Below are 20,306 nucleotides of genomic sequence, written 5' to 3'. Positions count from 1 at the left end.
GACACAAATGTCTAATTGGATCAATTATTTTTTAGTTGGCATCGGTGTTCGATATTACATATTATTCTAGGCTAACTTCGAGTATTCAATCCATTGTGATACCACCATTGGCTAAGTTCTCTTTTATCAATGTGTGCTCCTCGATTCTATGTTATATATGACACAAATTTGTGTTGACGACACTACATTTGAACTAACAACGATTTGTTTTTTGTCTGAATATTTGGTCAAAATGTATGAAGTCTGATCAAAACGTAGCCGTAAATTTCAAAATTTGGGAGTTTTTTTTTTTAACGAACGACCCCAAAGCCCACTTTCACGCTTGATGGAACATTGAAACACCTCGAATAAGAATCCCCAAAAGCTCCAATCTGCATACGGCACTCCAGATACAATGAAATTAAATTCAAAATTGTACCGTTCAAATCAATCCCATACGAGCTTTCTTCAACAAACACGATTAAGAAATATTTGAATAACTTACTGAAAAGAAAATGCCAAATAACATATAAATCTGTATAGACTTAGCTATACATGTTTCAACACTGCCGAATGTGCATTTCACTAAAGATCTGGAGGGAGGAGATGGTTTATATTTGCCTTATAATATAGGTAGAATAGGTTTAGTGACAAGTCATTATTATTTTTTGTTTTTGGCTCACTATTCAGTCCATTGTGATATCAAGTTGGTGAACTTTTTTCCTTTATTTCATTCCACTTGGGAACTTAGAGCATTTACCAGAAAATTCCATTCTCTTCTATTGTGGCAAATAACATTAACTTCTTAACACGTCTTATTTACTACTTTTAGTACCATGAATACAGATTTTTGCCACGTGCGGTCTTAAGCGTCTGCTTCCTTGGGGGTTCCTCTCTGAACCTCTGAAACGAATACACAAGCACGCCACATAATTCGAGTAGTAACTTCATTGTCCATTTCTCAAACGAGTAAAATATAAATCTTGCAAATGGAACAAATAGAACCTATTAAAACAAGCACCAAAAAATGTTCTGAAGTATTCGAATGTAATCGGAATTCCATTTCCCTTCGTTTTATAATTTCCATTGCTGTGTAGATGAAGTTATTTCGTTCTCTTAACTATAAAAGTGTGTAACACACACACTCTCCATTCCTATTTTGTTTGTTGTTGGCACATATAATAAAAAGCATAGACCCGCTCGCAGCCTGAATTCAGACTTCTGCCAATCAACTGATCGACGATTGTGTTTGTTTTTCGGTTGATAGTTACTTCGTGTCGCATACGAAGTTTCCATTTTGGTCCGATCGGACCAAACTTGGTCCAAAAAATTATTAATTTTTAAATTTGGTCCGATGGTCCGACCAAATGAAATTTGGTTGATTTTGGTCCATTTTCGTCAAATCGGTATTTTTTTTTTCAAAAATTTCTGTAGAAATAAAATTTTGACAAAACACAAACAAATAAAACGAATGAAATAAAATTTTGACAAAATTTTGTACAGAAATAAACTTAAAAGATACAAAATTATGCAAACATTTTTTATAGGAAGAACATTTTGTAAAAATTTTATATAGAAATAAAATTTTTGGCTAAATTTCTATAGAAATTAAATATTGACAAAATTTTCTATAGAAATAAAATTGTTGACTAAATTTTCTATAGAAATAATATTTTGGCTAAATTTTCTATAGAAATGAAATTTTGACAAAATTTGCTAATGAAATACAATTTTAACAAAGATTTCTACTGAAATAAAATGTTGACAAAATTTTTTACAGAAATAAAATTTTGTCAAAATTTTCTACAGAAATAAAATTTTGACGATATTTTCTATAGAAATAAAATTTTGTCAAAATTTTTTCTACAAATAAAATTATGGCAAAGTTTTTTCTACAAATAAAATTTTGACAAAATTTTCTATAAAAATAAAATTTTGCCAAAATTTGCTATAGATATAAAATTTTTTACAGAAATAAAATTTTCACAAAATTTTCTATAGAAATAAAATTTTGACAAAATTTTCTATAGAAATAAAATTTTGTCAACATTTTCTACAGAAATAAAATTTTGACGATATTTTCTATAGAAATAAAATTTTGGCAAATTTTTTTTACAAATAAAATTATGACAAAATTTTTATAGAAATAAAATGTTGACAAATTTTTCTATAGAAATAAAATTTGGCAATATTTTCTATCGAAGTAAAAGTTTGGAAAATTTTTAACTATTAAATGATATTAATTTAATTTGGAATAATGGTCCGCTGGTACGAATTTTGGTCCAATTTTGCAGAAATGTTGGTCCAAAATAAAAATTAATTGTGGCAACGCTGATCTTCACTAAAAATGTTATGTTTTACTCGTGTCGTGACGATTACAAAAAAAAAACAAAATATTGAAAAGAACTGCACAAGGATTCCTTTTGAATGTGATGAGTCTGCAATGCTTAACATTGTAATCGCTTTACAGTGTTTCTGTTGTATTCATTAACGGAAATATTCGAAGTATTTGTGGAGTGTATTGCCTTCACTAGAACATCGATTACTTCGAATAGGCTTATGCAGGCCTTTGGTTCCATTCAAGAGGATTTCTTGAAATGCTGCATGCTATTCCAAAATTCCGAATTTGAAATTATATATATTTATTATAATAATGTAATAAATATACCCAACTAGTAAAATGAGTTTATATATTACAGATGCTCGTTGTTAATTTTTGAGGTCGGGGACGACTGTATTGTTTTTGGGCATAACATGCGGCTTTTTTTGTATTGATTATCTCAAGTCAATAAGTGCCCGACCCCATTTTCTATAGAAATAAAATTTCGAAAAAAAAATTTCTATAGAAATAAAATTTTGACAAAATTTTCTATAGAAATAAAATTTTGACAAAATTTTCTATAGAAATAAAATTTTGACGAAATAACTTTTTTTATTTCGTAGTTTTTTTTTTGTAAAATTTTCTCCAAATTTTGGTAGATTATTTTTGCCACTCGAACCATGGATACCATTTGTGATAACACAGTTGGTGAACTTATATCTGGTCAATAAGTGCTGTCCAATTCTACGATGAAAATACTTTTAGAAAAATAGTCAGACACATTACTGAGATGGGATAAACCACCGCCATCGGTCAAAAGAGGGATTGAACCCATGACCCTTTGTACACAACAAGTTCGATGTGCTAATCATTGAACCATTATATAACTACCAATCTCTTACTGCCTGTTCATGAAACACAAAATCTACTCGGGACGAAATAACTTTAGATATATTTGCTAGAAAATCCTGAAATTTGTCATGAACTACTCATTATTTATGACTTACTATCGAACAGCGAAACAATTGGGATTCCACAGACTCTGGCTTTCGAGATATTAATATGAGATTTTTGACGAATCGTTTGTCTCGAGGCGAACGAAAATTTCACGAATATTCAGTTAATCTTAAGCGGACCTTACACGGTCGGATAAACACTACGACAGAGGTTCGGCTATTTTTTGTTTTTCGTTCAAGTTTTACCCTTACACTGCACGAACAAATGTGTTAACAACATGAAGAAATAAGAAGAAGCATAAACAATGAAGTTAAGATGGACGAAAAGTTTTGTGAGAAGCCATTTTTTTAATAAAAAAAATGGAAAAAACAATAAATTTCATTGCAGAAATACTTGTTTTAATTATGAAAATAAATTTGTTTTTGCTAATGTTTGGCGAACATTCCCTTACACGTGAAGATTTGTGTCTCCCAACCAGAAAAAAATCAAAGTTGTTTTGATTTTATGACAACACGTCCCCGCAACACCGAGCATGGCCTTATACTAGCGGATTTGTCTCCGCAACGTGTTGTGTCCCAGAGTTTATCCGACCGTATAAGGCCCCTTTATTTGTTTGTTACCACAATAGGGATCTATAAATCGAAAATCGATTAATCAATTATTCGAATTTTGGCAGGAAAATCTAAAAAAGTCGAAATCGATTATTAACCTAAAAAAATTTGCAAAATGGATTTTAGATTTTCAAGTAATTTCTAGTTTTAATTTCCTTGAATTTATAGGGTTATTATTTGGGGAAATAATGATAAATGATTCGTACATGTTAAAAATGTAATATTGAACATTTTAAAAATATATTAAACAAATGAAAAAGAAAACATGTTTGACTGGAACACTAATTTTTTTTTGCATTTCTTACCAACGATTGTTGATAACACTCACAAAAAGACAAATAGATTTCATAAAAACGAATATTTTGTAGAATCTTTTTTTTTTTGTAATCCGATTATGAAAAATCGAAATTCGAATTTTGATTGGTAAAAATAATCGAAAATCGATTTTTGATTAAAAGTCAATAATCGAAAAGTCTAAAAAACGATTATTGGTTTGTACTATAGATCCCTCTACCACACTACAATTCAAAGTCATTTAATTAAAAAATATATATCTAATGCTGTTGAATTCACCTGATTGGAGAAGAATACGTTTTTTCTTTGACAAAACGACGATTTTCAACTTAAAGGCCCGTTCGAAACGGAAACTTTTTACTATGATGAGATATCAATTTACTACGGTGAAAAACAATTGACAATTCGGTTTCTCATTTCTTGAACAAATAAAACTACTTTTTGTTTGTTTTGATATAATCAAAACATGCCAAGCCTAGTGATGTCGTAAATGTCAAGATTTTTTTTTTTTTTTAATTTTCAACAAATGTGATATTTCTTACTAACCCCTTGGGGTAGTGAAATTATAGTCACCTCGATTTACGTCAATTTTTTACCAATGCTAGTAAAAACTTTCGGCTTAAATCTACTTTAGTACAAGTGGTCCGATTGGTCTAATTTTTGGCCAGCGTGTCGATTCTAAACACAAAATGTAATATACCACTTTTTGGCGGAAAGACCTATTTTCGGAGTTACGGGCCCCTAAGGTATTCATTGCCACGTATATTGGATTTAGTATCCATCGCACATAATCATCCTAAAAGTAATATTTTTGAATAACATGGACCCGGAGAGTTCCTGGGTTCGCGTTAGCCCACTTTGGACTCTGTCCATAGGAGAAAGTCTCAAACCCCGGCCGAAGGACGGCTACCTATCCTCTTTGGATTCGCGTTAGCCCACTTTGGACCCTGTCCATAGGTGAAAGGCTCAAACCCCGGCCGAAGGCCGTCTACCTAACCTCTTTGGGTTCGCGTTAGCCCACTTTGGACCCTGTCCATAGGAGAAAGTCTCAAATCCCGGCCGAAGGCCGGCCATCTATACCCCATTTTTAAGGGTCGGTATCTCGAAAACTACGCTCTTCCGACAAAATTTTTACTTAATATTTTCTGCTTAAAATTTACTATTTTTACGAAATACGTCAAAAAACGGAATTTTATTCATTTCATTTACATTTTCGATTTGAAATCCCTTCTCCTACACTCAAAAAAAATTTGTTTATTTTTGACAACTTGTGCTAAAGTAGATTTGTTCCAAAGTTTCGGTTTCAAACAGGCCCTAAGTAGTAATTTTGATGGCAGTAATTAACATCGACATAATCAATATTTGTTCGTATCCTCAAGATCTGTGGAAAAGCACAGAGAAGGTCCGAATTCCAATTTTGTTTAGTTTTCAACTGCCAAGTAGTCCTAAATGCCGAAAATGGAATATAACTGTATGAAATGTATAAATGGAAAATACCTATATATTTTTAGTATGCTCTTGACAAAACAATGGATTGTTTATATAAGCCAGAAAATAGCATGCGCCCCAAACCTAACCTCACTCTTTCTAAACACTATAACCGCGCGGGATGGACTTCCGAATGTTCCAAAATAATTTTTCTTTCACAATTTGCATTGTAAAAAAATGGTCACTGATCTGCATGGTGAACATTTGATCAGCTCCTATAGAAAGTCATATTTCAAACGATATGTTATGAAATTTTTTAGCATAAAATTAAAGGAAAATAATTTTCGGCGACAACGTTTTTGAGTATTACGTATAAGATTATTAGTAGGATATGATATATCACCTCCAGTGATGTTAGTTGTGTTACTACTATTACCCATATGATGATGATGATGATGATATTGAGATTGTTTAAATCTTGTTTGACTGTGGCACTGGGTAGAAACTGATGTGCTTGAACGATTTGCCAGGTATTTATTGCGATTACGATTATTAGATGTGGGTGTCATCCATGAAGATGATGACGACGACGTCGATGATAATGAATCAAATTTACGCCGGGAACAATTTTTGTTGTTATTTGGAATCGATTCATGACATATGACATTTTCTTGTTTTTCTGGAGCATCTTCTTGTAAACTCTTCAAATTCTGTTGCTGCTCATAGTATTCATTGAGATTTGTTATATAGTAATAGTCATTGGAAGCCAATACATCTATTTCGGCATAAAGATCATACTCATCCAGATCATCAACGGAATTTATATTGCCATAATGATGAGTAGTACCTTGTGGTTGTTGTTGTTGCTCGGAACTGTTCATACAAAATGATTTATCCACAGTTTCATCAAATCACATGTTTTCATCAAATTTAGCAAAATTTGTATTGGATTCATCCCAATTGGGTTGTTTGTGTTGAAAACCATTACCACCATTATTGTTGGATGTCTTGATACTACCACCATTATTGTCCTTTTTATCACCAGCCGATCCTGTGCTTGGAGTTTGCTGTGTACTTGGACTATTAAAGAAATCATCATCTTCGAAGGGATCCTCCACTTTTTTAGCAAAAATATTTATCGATTCGGATTTTTTGATAAGTTCCTGTTGCCGCTGTTGCAATTTGGTATTTCGCATTTGTTGTTTTGTAGTTCGTTGCACAGATTCTTGCCATTGGTCATCGTTTTGGAAGGCATCAAAACTAGTTTTCGAGAAATCATCTTCAAAAGCATCATCGAATTGTGATACTTTTACATTATCATCGAAACGAAGTTTGGGCGTACTGACCTGGGTGGGAGCAGGGGCTTGAGGTGAAATGCCACGATTTTCCAAGTCATATTGTTGCAGACTTCCTGTGGCAGCATGTTGAAAGTGTTGTTGCTGTTTTTCTTTTTCTAGACCCGCAGAGAAATCATTGGAGAAACGAAATGATGATTTTGAAGCTGGGGTATTGGCTACACTAACATTAGCTGCAGGAGTTGAGTTGCAACTGGATGCTGTACCAGCCGGTGCAGGAGGCGGTGAAGATTGATTAAAATCTGACTCAAATCCAACATCGAAACTAAATTTGGTTGATGTATTTGGGGTAGCTGTCGGTAGGGCACTGCTTGTATTGGACCTCGGTGTAGGTGTTTGTTCATACTCACCGTCATCATCGTAACCATAGTCGTGAGTATGATGTTTGCTTTCCGGAGCCGGAACTGATTTTCTGCCATAAGGGCCGGGAGGATTTTTTCTATAAGCCATAGGAATCACCTGTGACTGAGAGGGAGCCACATCTTTTCGTCGTCGAATATGGGTATCCATCATCCGATTATGCATTTCATGGCGCCTCATTTCTAAACGGGCAAATTTATCTTCATCGGCCGGTGATATTTCATCATCACCAATGCCATGATCTTCTTCCTCTTCTTCTTCGTCAACATAGTCTTCAGCATCGTCATCAAGATCTCCTATATAATCATAATTACTGGTGCGTAAAGGGGGACCATCTCGATATCTACCACCCATACCCGGTATATTGGAGACATCCTTGTTTCTTGAACCACCTCTCTTTTTGCGGTATCTGAATAAACACACGAAATATTTTGAAATGAAAATTTTCTGTACCAAGAGATTTTCTCTGAAATTACCTTCGATCTTTGTCATCTTCCGAACCAGAAGGTGTTTGTCCCTTTACAGAAACTGATCTTCGAGTTTCAACCAAACGACGATCGGCATCTGCAGCACTTGTAGGTCTTTTCCATGAAGAAGTTGATACCTTTTGCCCAGGCATAGGAGGTTCTAAAAATAAGCACACAATTTTCAAATGAATTTTCTATGGTTATTCTAAACGCGCAAATACCTTCACCATCCCAGGGACTGGAACCACTACTCTTACGTACTCGCGTTTGGGAACCTAAAGTATTTACAGCTCCAATACCAACACTACTTCCCTGTGTAGATAATTGACTAGGTCTTTGCAGACTTCTGGTATCACAACGGCCCCTCTGCTCTCGATAATGATATTCCTTTTCGGAATCTTGGTCATAATCGATATCACCAGACACACGTAAAGATTTCAACGACTTTCGCAGGGAACGACTCTTTTCCGCAGTCATAAAGCCACGATCCCGACTATAGTCATCCCGACTATCACAACTACCATAAGGATCAGAGGGCATACCTCCACTATCATAGCTACGCCTGCGCCTCCTTTGAGGCACATGCGATCCCTCATAGGATTCGAGACTTTCACGGTCAAAGGATTGACGATCACGCTCGTACATATAGTCGGGACCACGTTGGCGATGTCCACCCATTTGAGGTGAACAACAATCAGCCTTCATTTCTTCATACATGGCCGCTAGATGCGGTGGAATTTTGCCAGTGGACGCCAGCATTTCGTCAAAATCATCCAAACTGTATATGTGTTCGCTATTAGGTGCTCGCACACCAGGCTCTCCGCGATAGTATTTGCTTCTCTTATCATAACCGATGCTACCGCTGCCGCCACCTGAGCGACGATCATAAGCGGTAGTGGGCGGTAAGGCTGGTCCAACTCCCCGCTTGTCATAAATCGGAGGTCCATATGTGGTGCGTTCATAGGCAGAACGATCAAATGATCGACCCCTAACCTGCTGATCGATATCTTGAGAAGACCAAGTGTGATGAGATTGGTGTACTGGGGGACCGTGGTGATGGTACCAACCCGGAGAGTCTGTTATAAAATGGAAGGAATTGTTTGGAAATGTTTGATTTTTTTTTTTTTTGGAAAATTCTCTTACCCATATCAAAATTATCACGACTTTTAGACATATTCCGTTTATGTTTATAGGGATCTCGACTCCGATCTCGACTGGAAAAATCTTGTTCATACCTTGTAAGGGAAACATAGATAAAGGTAATGATTTAGTCACTAATATTGCTGAAGGTGTTACTTACTCGTAATCCTCATCACAGGAATTCATACGCCTGGCATGACGCCTGTAGTAACCAAGCCGTTCAGTTGTTAGACTTCCCTGTGATGGACCCGGCCCTCTTTTGCCTTGGCTATAATCCATCATATGACCTCCACCGCTTACAACAGCCTGATCTTCATCCCAACTAAGATCCCGGGAGGATGACGAAGTATTCTGTCTCTCTTTCTTATGATAGCGTCTCTGAGCTGAAGTACTTCCAACTACTGAATGATGGCCCAGTGACAAACTACTGCCACCCATGGTCCTTTTGTTATGCCATCCCTCATCCCTAGGATCCGAGGAACATGGCGATTCGAGAGCACTATCATTTTGCGAACAATTCGATGTTGATCCCGGAGGTGGAGGCAAGTTTAGGAAATTATTAGATTTGGCTAATGCCTTTGCAGAAGGTCTAGCTCTCTTGTCGGAAGATACTGCCCCAGCTTGTGGTGGTACTGGCTGATGCTGTGGCGTATCAAATGTGGCCCATGATTCATTCGTCCCAGATTTCGTCCCTGTTTCGGTTTGTATTTGCCTTGTGGCTGCATCAATGATTTGTGACACCACATTCAATTGGGATGACAACGGGGATATTTGCTGGGGTGATTTGTTGTTCGGAGACTTCGCCTGTGTTGTTAATGAAGATGCAGGCGATCTTGGTATGGGAATTGGTGATGTACTGACATCGTTGAAGTGTTGTGGAGTCATTGTAGTTGTGGCTGTGTCCGTTGTTACTTGATGCTGGTTCGAAGTAGTAGTCAGAAGATTGGATGAAATTGCCGGTGAGTTTCGTTCCCTGGAGTCGAGAGAAAGATTCGATATGGCTCTTTGCATTAAATCGTCAATTTCTAGATCATCCTTTGATCCAGACAGAGCTGAAGAAGCAACACTTCCCGTAGTTAAATAATTATTCTCGTTTGTGGTTAGACTTTGTGTGATGCTTATTTTTGGAGTATCTTCATATTTCTCCACTTTCTCTCCAATCTCTTCGAGCTGTTGATTGGAATTGGCCAATTGTTCATATGTTGAGATGCCAATGGCCAAGTTGTCTTTGTCGTTGTCATTTTCTCTGTCATTGCTATCGGCGCTGCTTGCAGCGCCCTGGTCATCCTTATCCTCTCTATTTGTGCGATGCTCGTCCTCTTCATCATCATCGTCTACAGTGAGAGCCGAAGAAGAAGGTTCCACAAGGAAACCACGACTGTCAACCAAGCCTAACCTTTGTTGTTGAGCAGTTGGATCCAGGTTCACACTTTGATCCATCAGTTGTTTCAAATCTTGATCTTCGTCATCGTCATTGAATCCAGAGAAACCTTGGAAAGGAGATTTCGATTCCGAATGTCCAACGTCCAATTGTTCCATTGTTTCCGCCGGTTGGGCAGATGGTGTATCGAAAAGATTTTCCACCAAAATTAAATCGCGTAAGGCAGCATAACGGTCCTTAGCCTGGGCTAAAACTTCTGATATTTTTGTATCGATTTTCGCGGGCTGATGTGGTGCAACTTCATGTAAATCACCACTCAAGAGATCTTGAGAAGATGGTGCCATATCAACTCCTGTGCCCAGAGAAAAATTGCTCTCAAATTGTTTCTCCTCATTTGGTTGAGAGTCATCTGTTTCCATAACATCACCTATAAGATCAACAGACTCATTCTGCTGTTGCAATTCTTGGTCAATAATTTCTCGAAATACTGCATAACGATCGGCAGGAGGCACCGAAGAGCTCTGAACACTTGAAGCGGCTGGTTCTACATTCACCTGATCGAATTGGGCAAAATTGGCCTCAAACGATGAAGTAACCGACTGTTGCTGGAAATCTTCACCAAAGGTGTCATCAAATTTGGCAACAAATGTGGCTTCTTGGTCAAAGTTGACCTTAAATATCGATTGTTGATCACGCACATCAGCTTTGGGTTCGGGTTTGGATTGCTCTAGAAATTCGGCAAGATATGATGTCAATTCCACAAGCGTCATAGTTGATAGCTTCGATGTGGGTACATTCAGCTTGATGGCTAATTCATCTATGCCTAATGTCAAGAGCTGACTTAGCGTTATGTCGGGCACTATTGGCGGAGCGCTTTCCGAAGCATTTTTCAGCTCTTGCAATTGTTGTTGCTGTTGCAGAATTTCACTTTTATTCTCGTAAATGTCATTGGATTTATTGAACGACTGTTGGCGATTAGTTCGTGATCTGGACGAACTTTGTGTGGGTGGAGGCAACAAGGGAGGGACATCTGAATTATTAAAGGTCCCAGCATTCGTCAAGCATGAAGACATTGCCATGGGGGCTAAGTAATCATCTTCGGTGTGTCCAGGTTTCCTAGGTCTCCCGGGGCCAGGATAAGAACCATCCGAACGACCTACACGTCGAGAAGGCAAAGGAATAGGAGGCACATCTATCGCTGCTCCACTAATGGGTGGTGTTCGAGAGGTTACCCCTGCCTTGCTGGAGGTAACGCTTTCATAACGATTTGACGATGAATAACCCATCATTGCCGAGGATGTTCCTGCTCTTGGTCGTATTATAATATCGTTGAATTGCTTTTTTGGTGGCAAGGGTGGTGGCTCAGAGTATGGAGCCAAATCGGGACGGGGTGGTGGTTCGGGAGCTGCCTCTGTCTCACTCAATGAATCCGATTCTTGCAGACGTCGCATATTGATCGAATTTGATTCTCTTTTGGGGAACCTGGACGATTGGCCAAAGAGATGTGGCATTTTCTTATTCGAAATACTTGAGATGACATCAACAGTCTGTTGTTTCAACAAAGAGGCTGGAGGTAACGGCGACGGTACTCCTCCCAATGATGATGTATTTCCCATCACAGATGACGAAGGAACAGGTCTAGATCGGACTGTACTCTGAGTTTGTGATAATTCCTTACCAGCACTATTAGCACTCTCCGGTGGCAAACTAACTTGCAAATGACCAGCCAAAAGGTCTTGAGCTCCATCATTGCTTTCTCCTCCAGTGGTGGGTTTTCTCATCTTATCGTCACCACGTTGTTCCGCCGTACTATTGAATTCAAATTCAAAAGGATCCAATTTGGAGAAAATGTCACCACCTTCTTCAAAGGGATCACTTTTCTTGCGTGTCGGTGAAAAGGGATCAGTATCACGAGGCAACATAACGGGATCAGAAGCTCCACCAGATGCTGCAGTTCCTAACGGTTCTAAAGGGAGGGGAGTAGGAAGAGTAGTATATCGTGAATAACGTAAATTATTACTTTCAGATAAGAGGTGAGAGGAAGAGCTAATGGTATTTGTTGTTTTAGATGTTGTTACACTTAATGTAGACGACGCCTCTAACATACACACGCCGTCTCGATGGCCTTTGGCACCGTCATTGGTCACCATAGCGGTCAACGTAGAACCACTACTACCACAAATGCCAGACGATTTAGTATTTAGTAAATGGTTGTTAGTAGAAATGACATTATTATTGCTATTGCTATTGATACTAGGAATGTTGTTAGTTGCCATAAAGGTGGGGCAAGTGCAGATTAAAGCAGTGTTACGATTATAAGCATATTTGGTAGTGTTACTACTCTCAGACAGAAGATTTGCGTTGTTAGTTATGATTTTCGTGGTGGTGATGGTGGTGGTAGTGGTGCCGGTGGTGTTGGTGGTTAGTAAAGCGTGACTATAAACAACGTTTGTAGCATTAGCGTTAGCTTTTGTACCTGTAGTCAAAAGAGTTGGAGCTGTCACTGATGCAGATGCAAGAGAAGACGATGCTGTTGTCGTTATGGTTGTTAGTAAAGAGTTAGTGGTAGAGGAGCTTGTTAGTAACATTGCTGATTGATTCAGTTGATTGGAAGTGGATGTGGTTAGCCTCATATCGAAATCCTGCAGGTTCAATATTTCATCTGTAACTGATGATTGCAATAAATTATTATAATGGTGTTTTCTTTTAATTTTTTGGGAAGGATGGGAGGGACGTAGGTTTTGGGCCATGGAATAGGTGTAGCTCTTGCTGACTAAGAATGCATAACAATAAAAGAAACAGTAAGGCCCAAATCCTCAAACACTCGAAAAACTCACGTGCGAAATCACGAATAATTGAACGGCACTAAGTTTGCGTGGACCTCTACTAGGAAGTCCAGGTGCTGTCCCACTTTTCCAGGACTGGCACTCCTCCCGTCTGGACGCCGACATGACGAGCTGGATGTTAATCCTTGAAATGTCTTAATTATCTTATTTACTTTCGTTTATTCTTCATCCTGTCCTTGATGACTAGGTGCGCAACTACAACTGGCGACCCACAACCGATCCTATATACCGAGGTAGTCAAAATTAGCCTCTCCATGGAGTATAATACTTTTCCCTTCCTGCTCATAGTATGCCAGCCAGTCTTCTTAGAATCCTCCTCCTTTGAGCCGGCGAAATTGAGAGCAATCCAGGACCAGTGAAGTATATGTATCCTGTGTGATCGAGACCATTCACGCGCGGATGTTACTACCTACTGTGCTGCGAGTGTCAAACACTCTCGGCTTTAAGTGTTCTACTTATTTGCGCCCGCCCCACTTGCAGTCACAACAACGATACCTTCTCGATTTGTGGCTGCAAATCCTAGACATCAACACGCCGCAGGTGCTCAGGATGGTTCTGTCGCGGGAGAACCCAAGAACTACAATTTCTCCCACTATCGATGGACAAGACACAACTGCAATAGCACAGTGTTCCTTGTTCCAAGGCCAATAGTCCCTATCACAGAACTGTACTGGGCTGCCAAGCAAAATGCCTGAAAACACCAATTTCATGGAAAGGAATGTTATTATTATTGTCGCACTCCAGGAGGATCGTTCTGCTGCTCTGTCCTTAAGCAGGACAGAGAATGAAACGAAGATGGCAGACCCCCATGCGACAGACCGTCACTTGTATTTATATGGGGGATAACGGTCACTATGGATGATGTTTACTACAATGTATTAAACCCATATATCGCTCACGACTCGGTTTGACAGACATGTTAGCTACAACTCAATACCAATAAATCGTGTTAGACGATGTGAATGAACAACATGACATTTGGTTCTCAGAGCTTCGATGTAACGAAACAGACTTTTATGTCTTGAACAACGGGCACGATGCTCCCAGGTTAGCTCCGGCATCGCAGCATAGACATGGCATGCAGATGTAGCCATAAATTCAGGCCACCTCCCGATTACACTGACATTGGGGCTGATACCATCATTTCCGAGAAGAGAACTTTTATGCGCTTCACACAAAGAGAGTGCAAAAGATGAATTCCAATGGGTCGAGCTCTTGGCATCTATCCGAACTTCCCTATCCAGAAAGAAATCCCAGCCGATGCAGCTTGTCGTCACGCACGATACGATTCTTCTCCGGAAGCGTCCCCACGCGGAAAGACACCATCCCCATTTCGATTGGGAGTCTAACTCGTAAAAGTGATATCCGTACTGAGAATGCCTTCTGCAGAAAATTTGTCCATAACACGCTTCTGTGCCCCCAGACCAGACCGCCCAACTATGGTCATTAGGCAGGAGTGTGTGCTCCTGGCGACAAAGACCGCCATGAGTTTCACCGTTATTGGTTTGTCTACGAGGTTGCTGAACCACATTTCACAGAATGGTGCTAGGTTTCTGGCTCATAAAGGGTGATACGGTCAAAATTTGGTCAAGGGAAAACGCGTGTAAATCGGTGAAATCGTTTATTTAAAAAATCAAATTAAATTTCTTTTTCAAGTTCAATTAGTATAAAATTCAGGAAAAATAATCAGTTAGGCTTTCGCTTTTCCGAATCCGAATTGCCGGGCCTCACGCTTGACACCTGCCATCAGATTTTGTACAGCCACCTTATCCACCTTCTTCGCCGCAGAAAGCCAGTTTGCCTTGAACTGCTGCTCGTCCTTAGCAGTTTTTTTGGTCTTCTTTAGGTTCCGCTTGACAATAGCCCAGTATTTCTCAATTGAGCGGAGCTCTGGCGTGTTGGGAGGGTTCTTGTCCTTGGGAACCACCTGCACGTTGTTGGCGGCGTACCACTCCATGGTCTTTTTACCGTAATGGCAAGATGTCAAATCCGGCCAAAACAGTACGGAACAACCGTGTTTCTTCAGGAAAGGCAGCAGACGTTTATTCAAACACTCTTTCACGTAAATTTCTTAGTTGACAGTCCCGGAAGCTATGAAAATGCTGCTTTTCAAGCCACAGGTACAGATGGCTTGCAAAACCAGATATTTCTTTGCGAACTTTGACAGCTTTATGTGCTTGAAAATATCTGCTACCTTCCCCCTTCCTTTTGCCGTACAAAACACCTGTCCCGGAAGCTGCTTGTAGTCGGCTTTGACGTAGGTTTCGTCGTCCATTACCACGCAGTCAAACTTCGTCAGCATCGTCGTGTACAGCCTCCGGGATCGCGCTTTGGCCGTCGTATTTTGTTTATCATCGCGATTTGGAGTCACTACCTTCTTGTAAGTCGATAGTCCGGCTCGTTTTTTGGCTCGATGCACGGTTGTAGACGATACACCCAGCTTATTTGCGGCATCTCGGAGAGAGAGGTTAGGGTTTCGCTTGAAACTACCGGCAACTCTCTTTGTCGTCTCAGCGGCTTCCGGTTTTCGATTTCCCCCCGATCCAGACTTCCTGGCTGTCGACAAACGTTCCCCAAACACTTTAATTACATTTGAAACGGTTGATTTGGCAACTTTTAGCGATTTTGCCAGCTTTGCGTGCGAGTAGCTCGGATTTTCGCGATGCGCGAGCAAAATTTTGATACGCTGCTCTTCTTGCTTGGACGGCATTTTGGCTGTCGACGCACGTTCCCCAAACACTTTAATTACATTTGTAACGGTTGATTTGGCAACTTTTAGCGATTTTGCCAGCTTTGCGTGCGAGTAGCTCGGATTTTCGCGATGCGCGAGCAAAATTTTGATACGCTGCTCTTCTTGCTTGGACGGCATTTTGACAACTGAAGAGTGAATTCCAAAATCAAAATAGGAGCAACATTCTACACACACGCACCTTCAAAATGAGGGATGTTCAGGGTTTTTAAATGCAAAATTGAAAGAAATACGTCAAGTTTGTATTGACCAAATTTTGACCGTATCACCCTTTACCTTAAACACAAACGTCAGGCCCCTTGAGAAGACAAGCAGAAGCAAACACGAAAGACGATAATGGTGAAACAAATTGAATATAAGGTGCAAGGTTTCTGATTCATAATTTTAATGAATGTCTCAATGGCACCTAGGTGCAATGGTTAGCATGCCCGGGTGGGTTCAAACCCAGATTCGACCAAACATAATAAAAAATTTTCAACGGTGGATTATTTTTGACAAAATCTTCTATAGAAATAAAATTTTGACAAAATTTTCTATAGAAATAAAATTTTGACAAAATTTTCTATAGAAATAAAATTTTGACAAAATTTTCTATAGAAATAAAATTTTGACATAATTTTCTTCCTTTAAAGTGGGAACTATGTTAAAGTTCCAAAATATTTCCGATAACGATTATATTTTTATCAAATCTTGCCAAAACTTGGATGGAAAATTGTTAAAGCATTAATGGCGTACATTTTCATCTTTTAAAATTAATTGATTCAAAAAATAACCGAAAAATCTGCTTTCCGGACATAGTAACCACCTTTATTGGTATAATATGTTAAAATCCCAGGTGCTACAACGAAAAGTGAAACCGAAGTAACTGTCTGCCATTACCTAACCTAAACAAAAATTTCTATCGAAATACTATGCACACATTATTATATGATACATTTTGATTTTTTTATCCGTTAAGATTTGGGTCTTACTGGATCTCACTGGGGGTAAGGAACTTTCATGGAATTTTTATTTAGTTTTTTTTTTTTTTTTTAATTTAACATATTATTAAATATTTATTACTATTAAGAAATTTCGACAAAATTGCGTTTTCACAGATAACTTGATCGATGTTAATGTGATTTACTTACCTGTTGTTACAAGAGATGGCGTATTAGCGGTGAGATCTTTCAAAACTTTTTTTGGTGGATTTTTAAGCTCTTGGAAAAAATATTTTTTGTCAACATATGGCCGTATACGACCAGTACCTAATGGATCCAAATCGGTAAATGCATCTGATTGTCACAATTTTGGTAATGAGTATTCGTTTGTTTGTGTTTTATTAGTGAATGTGTTTAGATGTTATTTTGGTTGATTGGAAAAGGACAAAACAATCATCAATTAAGCTTTTTTTTATTGTTCGACCATAGACAAGGCAACATTTGAAACTAAGAGAGAAAACACTGGTCTGCAAAGTTTATTTTCTGTGGTGTGTCTTCGGAAGTGATAAAATATTTTATCATATTATTTTGACCTTAGCAAATTAAATGAGGTTAGGTTAGATTGTAGAGGCAGGCTGTTACTTCATTCTCATTTCGACAAGTAGTCCTTTGTACTACCATATTAACTAAAAATACCAATTACATATAGGAAATTATACGTTTTTTTTCATCAATCTGATAGTGTCCAATATGCTAACAGCGGGCTTAAGTTATACAGAAGGGTAATATGTTTGATTTTCGCATTGAAATTCTGTTTATGTTGCGGTAACTTTTTTTGAAGCACTTAAATCAATAAATTAAAAACAAAACATATTCTCGCTAAATCTTAACAAGAAATGGATGACATCGATGGTGAGAATAAAATAAAGTTAAGAATTTACTTCAAAATTATTGTTATAATAGAGAAAAAATTTAATTCAAGTGTATTTCTATAGAAAATTTTTTCAAAATTGTATTTCTATAGAAAATTTTGTCAAAATTTTATTTCTATAAAAATTTTGTCAAAATTTTATTTCTATCGAAATTTTTATCAAAATTTTATTTCTATAGAAAATTTTGTCAAAATTTTATTTCTATAGAAAATTTTGTCAAAATTTTATTTCTATAGAAAATTTTGTCAAAATTTTTTTTCTATAGAAAATTTTGTCAAAATTTTATTTCTATAGAAAATTTTGTCAAAATTTTATTTCTATAGAAAATTTTGTCAAAATTTTATTTCTATAGAAAATTTTGTCAAAATTTTATTTCTATAGAAAATTTTGTCAAAATTTTATTTCTATAGAAAATTTTGTCAAAATTTTATTTCTATAGAAAATTTTGTCAAAATTTTATTTCTATAGAAAATTTTGTCAAAATTTTATTTCTATAGAAAATTTGTCAAAATTTTATTTCTATAGAAATTTTTATCAAAATTTTATTTCTATAGAAAATTTTGTCAAAATTTTATTTCTATAGAAATTTTTATCAAAATTTTATTTCTATAGAAAATTTTATCAAAATTTTATTTCTATAGAAAATTTTGTCAAAATTTTATTTCTATAGAAAATTTTGGCAAAATTTTATTTCTATAGAAAATTTTCCCAAAGTGTTATTTCTATAGAAAATTTTGTCAAAATGTTATTTCTATAGAAAATTTTGTCAAAATTTTATTTCTATAGAAAATTTGCCAAAATTTTATTTCTATAGAAATTTTTATCAAAATTTTATTTCTATAGAAAATTTTGTCAAAATTTTATTTCTATAGAAAATTTTATCAAAATTTTATTTCTATAGAAAATTTTGTCAAAATTTTATTTCTATAGAAAATTTTGTCAAAATTTTATTTCTATAGAAAATTTTGTCAAAATTTTGTATCTATAGAAAATTTTGTCAAAATTTTATTTCTATAGAATATTTTGGCAAAATTTTATTTCTATAGAAAATTTTGGCAAAATTTTATTTCTATAGAAAATTTTCCCAAAATGTTATTTCTATAGAAAATTTTGTCAAAATGTTATTTCTATAGAAAATTTTGTCAAAATGTTATTTCTATAGAAAATTTTGTTAAAATTTTATTTCTATAGAACATTTTGTCAAATTTTATTTCTATAGAAAATTTTGTCAAAAATTTGTATCTATAGAGAATTTTGTCAAAATTTTATTATACCCACCACCATAGAATGGTGACGGGGGTATAATAAGTTTGTCATTCCGTTTGTAACACATCGAAATATCGATTTCCGACTATATAAAGTATATATATTCTTGATCAGGGAGAAATTCTAAGACGATATGACGATGTCCGTCTGTCTGTCTGTCTGTTGTAATCACGCTACAGTCTTCAATAATGAAGCAATCGTGCTGAAATTTTGCACAAACTCGTCTTTTGTCTGCAGGCAGGTCAAGTTCGAAGATGGGCTATATCGGTCCAGGTTTTGTTATAGTCCCCATATAAACCGACCTCCCGATTTGGGGTCTTGATCTTATAGAAATCGTAGTTTTTATCCAATTTGCCTGACATTTGAAATCTAGAGGTATTTTATGACCATAAAGAGGTGTGCCAAAAATGGTGAGTATCGGTCCAAGTTTTGGTATAGCCCCCATATAGACCGATCTCCCGATTTTACTTCTTGGGCTTATAGAAATCGGGCTTGGGCTAGAATCCGAAGTTTTTATCCTATTTGCCTGAAATTGGAAATCTAGAATTATTTTCGGGTCATAAAGAGGTGTGCCGAAAACGTATAGCCCCCATAAGAACGATCGCCCGATTTAACTCCTTGGGTTTCTAGAAACCGTAGTTTTTATCCGATTTGCCTGAAATTGTAAATATTCTGGTATTTTAGGCTCACAAAAACGTGTATCGGATTAAGTTTTTATCGGTCCATTTGGTAATGCCTCCATATAGACCGACTTCACTTCTTGAGGGTGTAGAAGGCGCACTGATCATGAAAATTGCTTGAAACTCAATGTAAAATTTCCAGATTTTACTTCTACAGATTTAAGACGTTATTTTATAATTTTTTTGCACACTTACAAGAGATGTTAATGATTCCTCTAAAACCCAAACAAAAATGGTTCTTATAAATCCAGAATCTGATATAGTTCTCATAGGTGAAATCTTTAAATTTATCTTCGGGAAGTGTCCTCAAGTCCTCAAGCCCTCCTGAAATTTCAAAGGAAACCCTAATATTTGGTTCATGATGGTGGGTATTTAAGATTCGGCCCGGCCGGACTTAGTGCTGTATATACTTGTTTCTATAGAAAATTTTGTCAACATTTTATTTCTATAGAAAATTTTGTCAAAATTTTATTTTTATAGAAAATTTTCTCAAAATTATATTTCTATAGGAAATTTTATATATATATAGAAAATTTTAAATCTATAGAAAATTTTGTGAAAATCTGGCTTATGATAGTTCTGTTCCAGGTTCTGAAGTCTCTGTTGTGTGAACCCATATCT

General features: G+C 36.7%; 1 protein-coding gene across 3 annotated transcripts in view; it reads right to left on the bottom strand.

The window, feature by feature from the left end:
• Positions 1 to 6,500: 6,500 nt before the first annotated feature.
• Positions 6,501 to 20,306, bottom strand: part of Dab (DAB adaptor protein) — a 49,481-nt gene continuing 35,675 nt past the window's right edge. For 2 of the 3 annotated variants that reach the window (XM_075307880.1, XM_075307878.1), the window contains 5 exons: positions 9,072 to 12,258; positions 8,915 to 9,006; positions 7,993 to 8,847; positions 7,781 to 7,931; positions 6,501 to 7,713 (listed from right to left, as the gene is read on the bottom strand). In XM_075307880.1, the coding sequence (XP_075163995.1) occupies positions 6,501 to 7,713; positions 7,781 to 7,931; positions 7,993 to 8,847; positions 8,915 to 9,006; positions 9,072 to 12,258 (5,498 nt within the window). The remainder of the gene's footprint in view (positions 7,714 to 7,780; positions 7,932 to 7,992; positions 8,848 to 8,914; positions 9,007 to 9,071; positions 12,259 to 20,306) is intronic. The other variant, XM_075307879.1, reaches the window with a different exon arrangement.

The sequence above is a fragment of the Haematobia irritans genome, chromosome 4 (assembly GCF_050003625.1).
Source record: "Haematobia irritans isolate KBUSLIRL chromosome 4, ASM5000362v1, whole genome shotgun sequence".
In the NCBI taxonomy this organism is placed as follows: domain Eukaryota; kingdom Metazoa; phylum Arthropoda; class Insecta; order Diptera; family Muscidae; genus Haematobia; species Haematobia irritans.
Note: the sequence above shows the minus strand (reverse complement) of the source record. Positions and strands in the feature narration are given on the sequence as shown.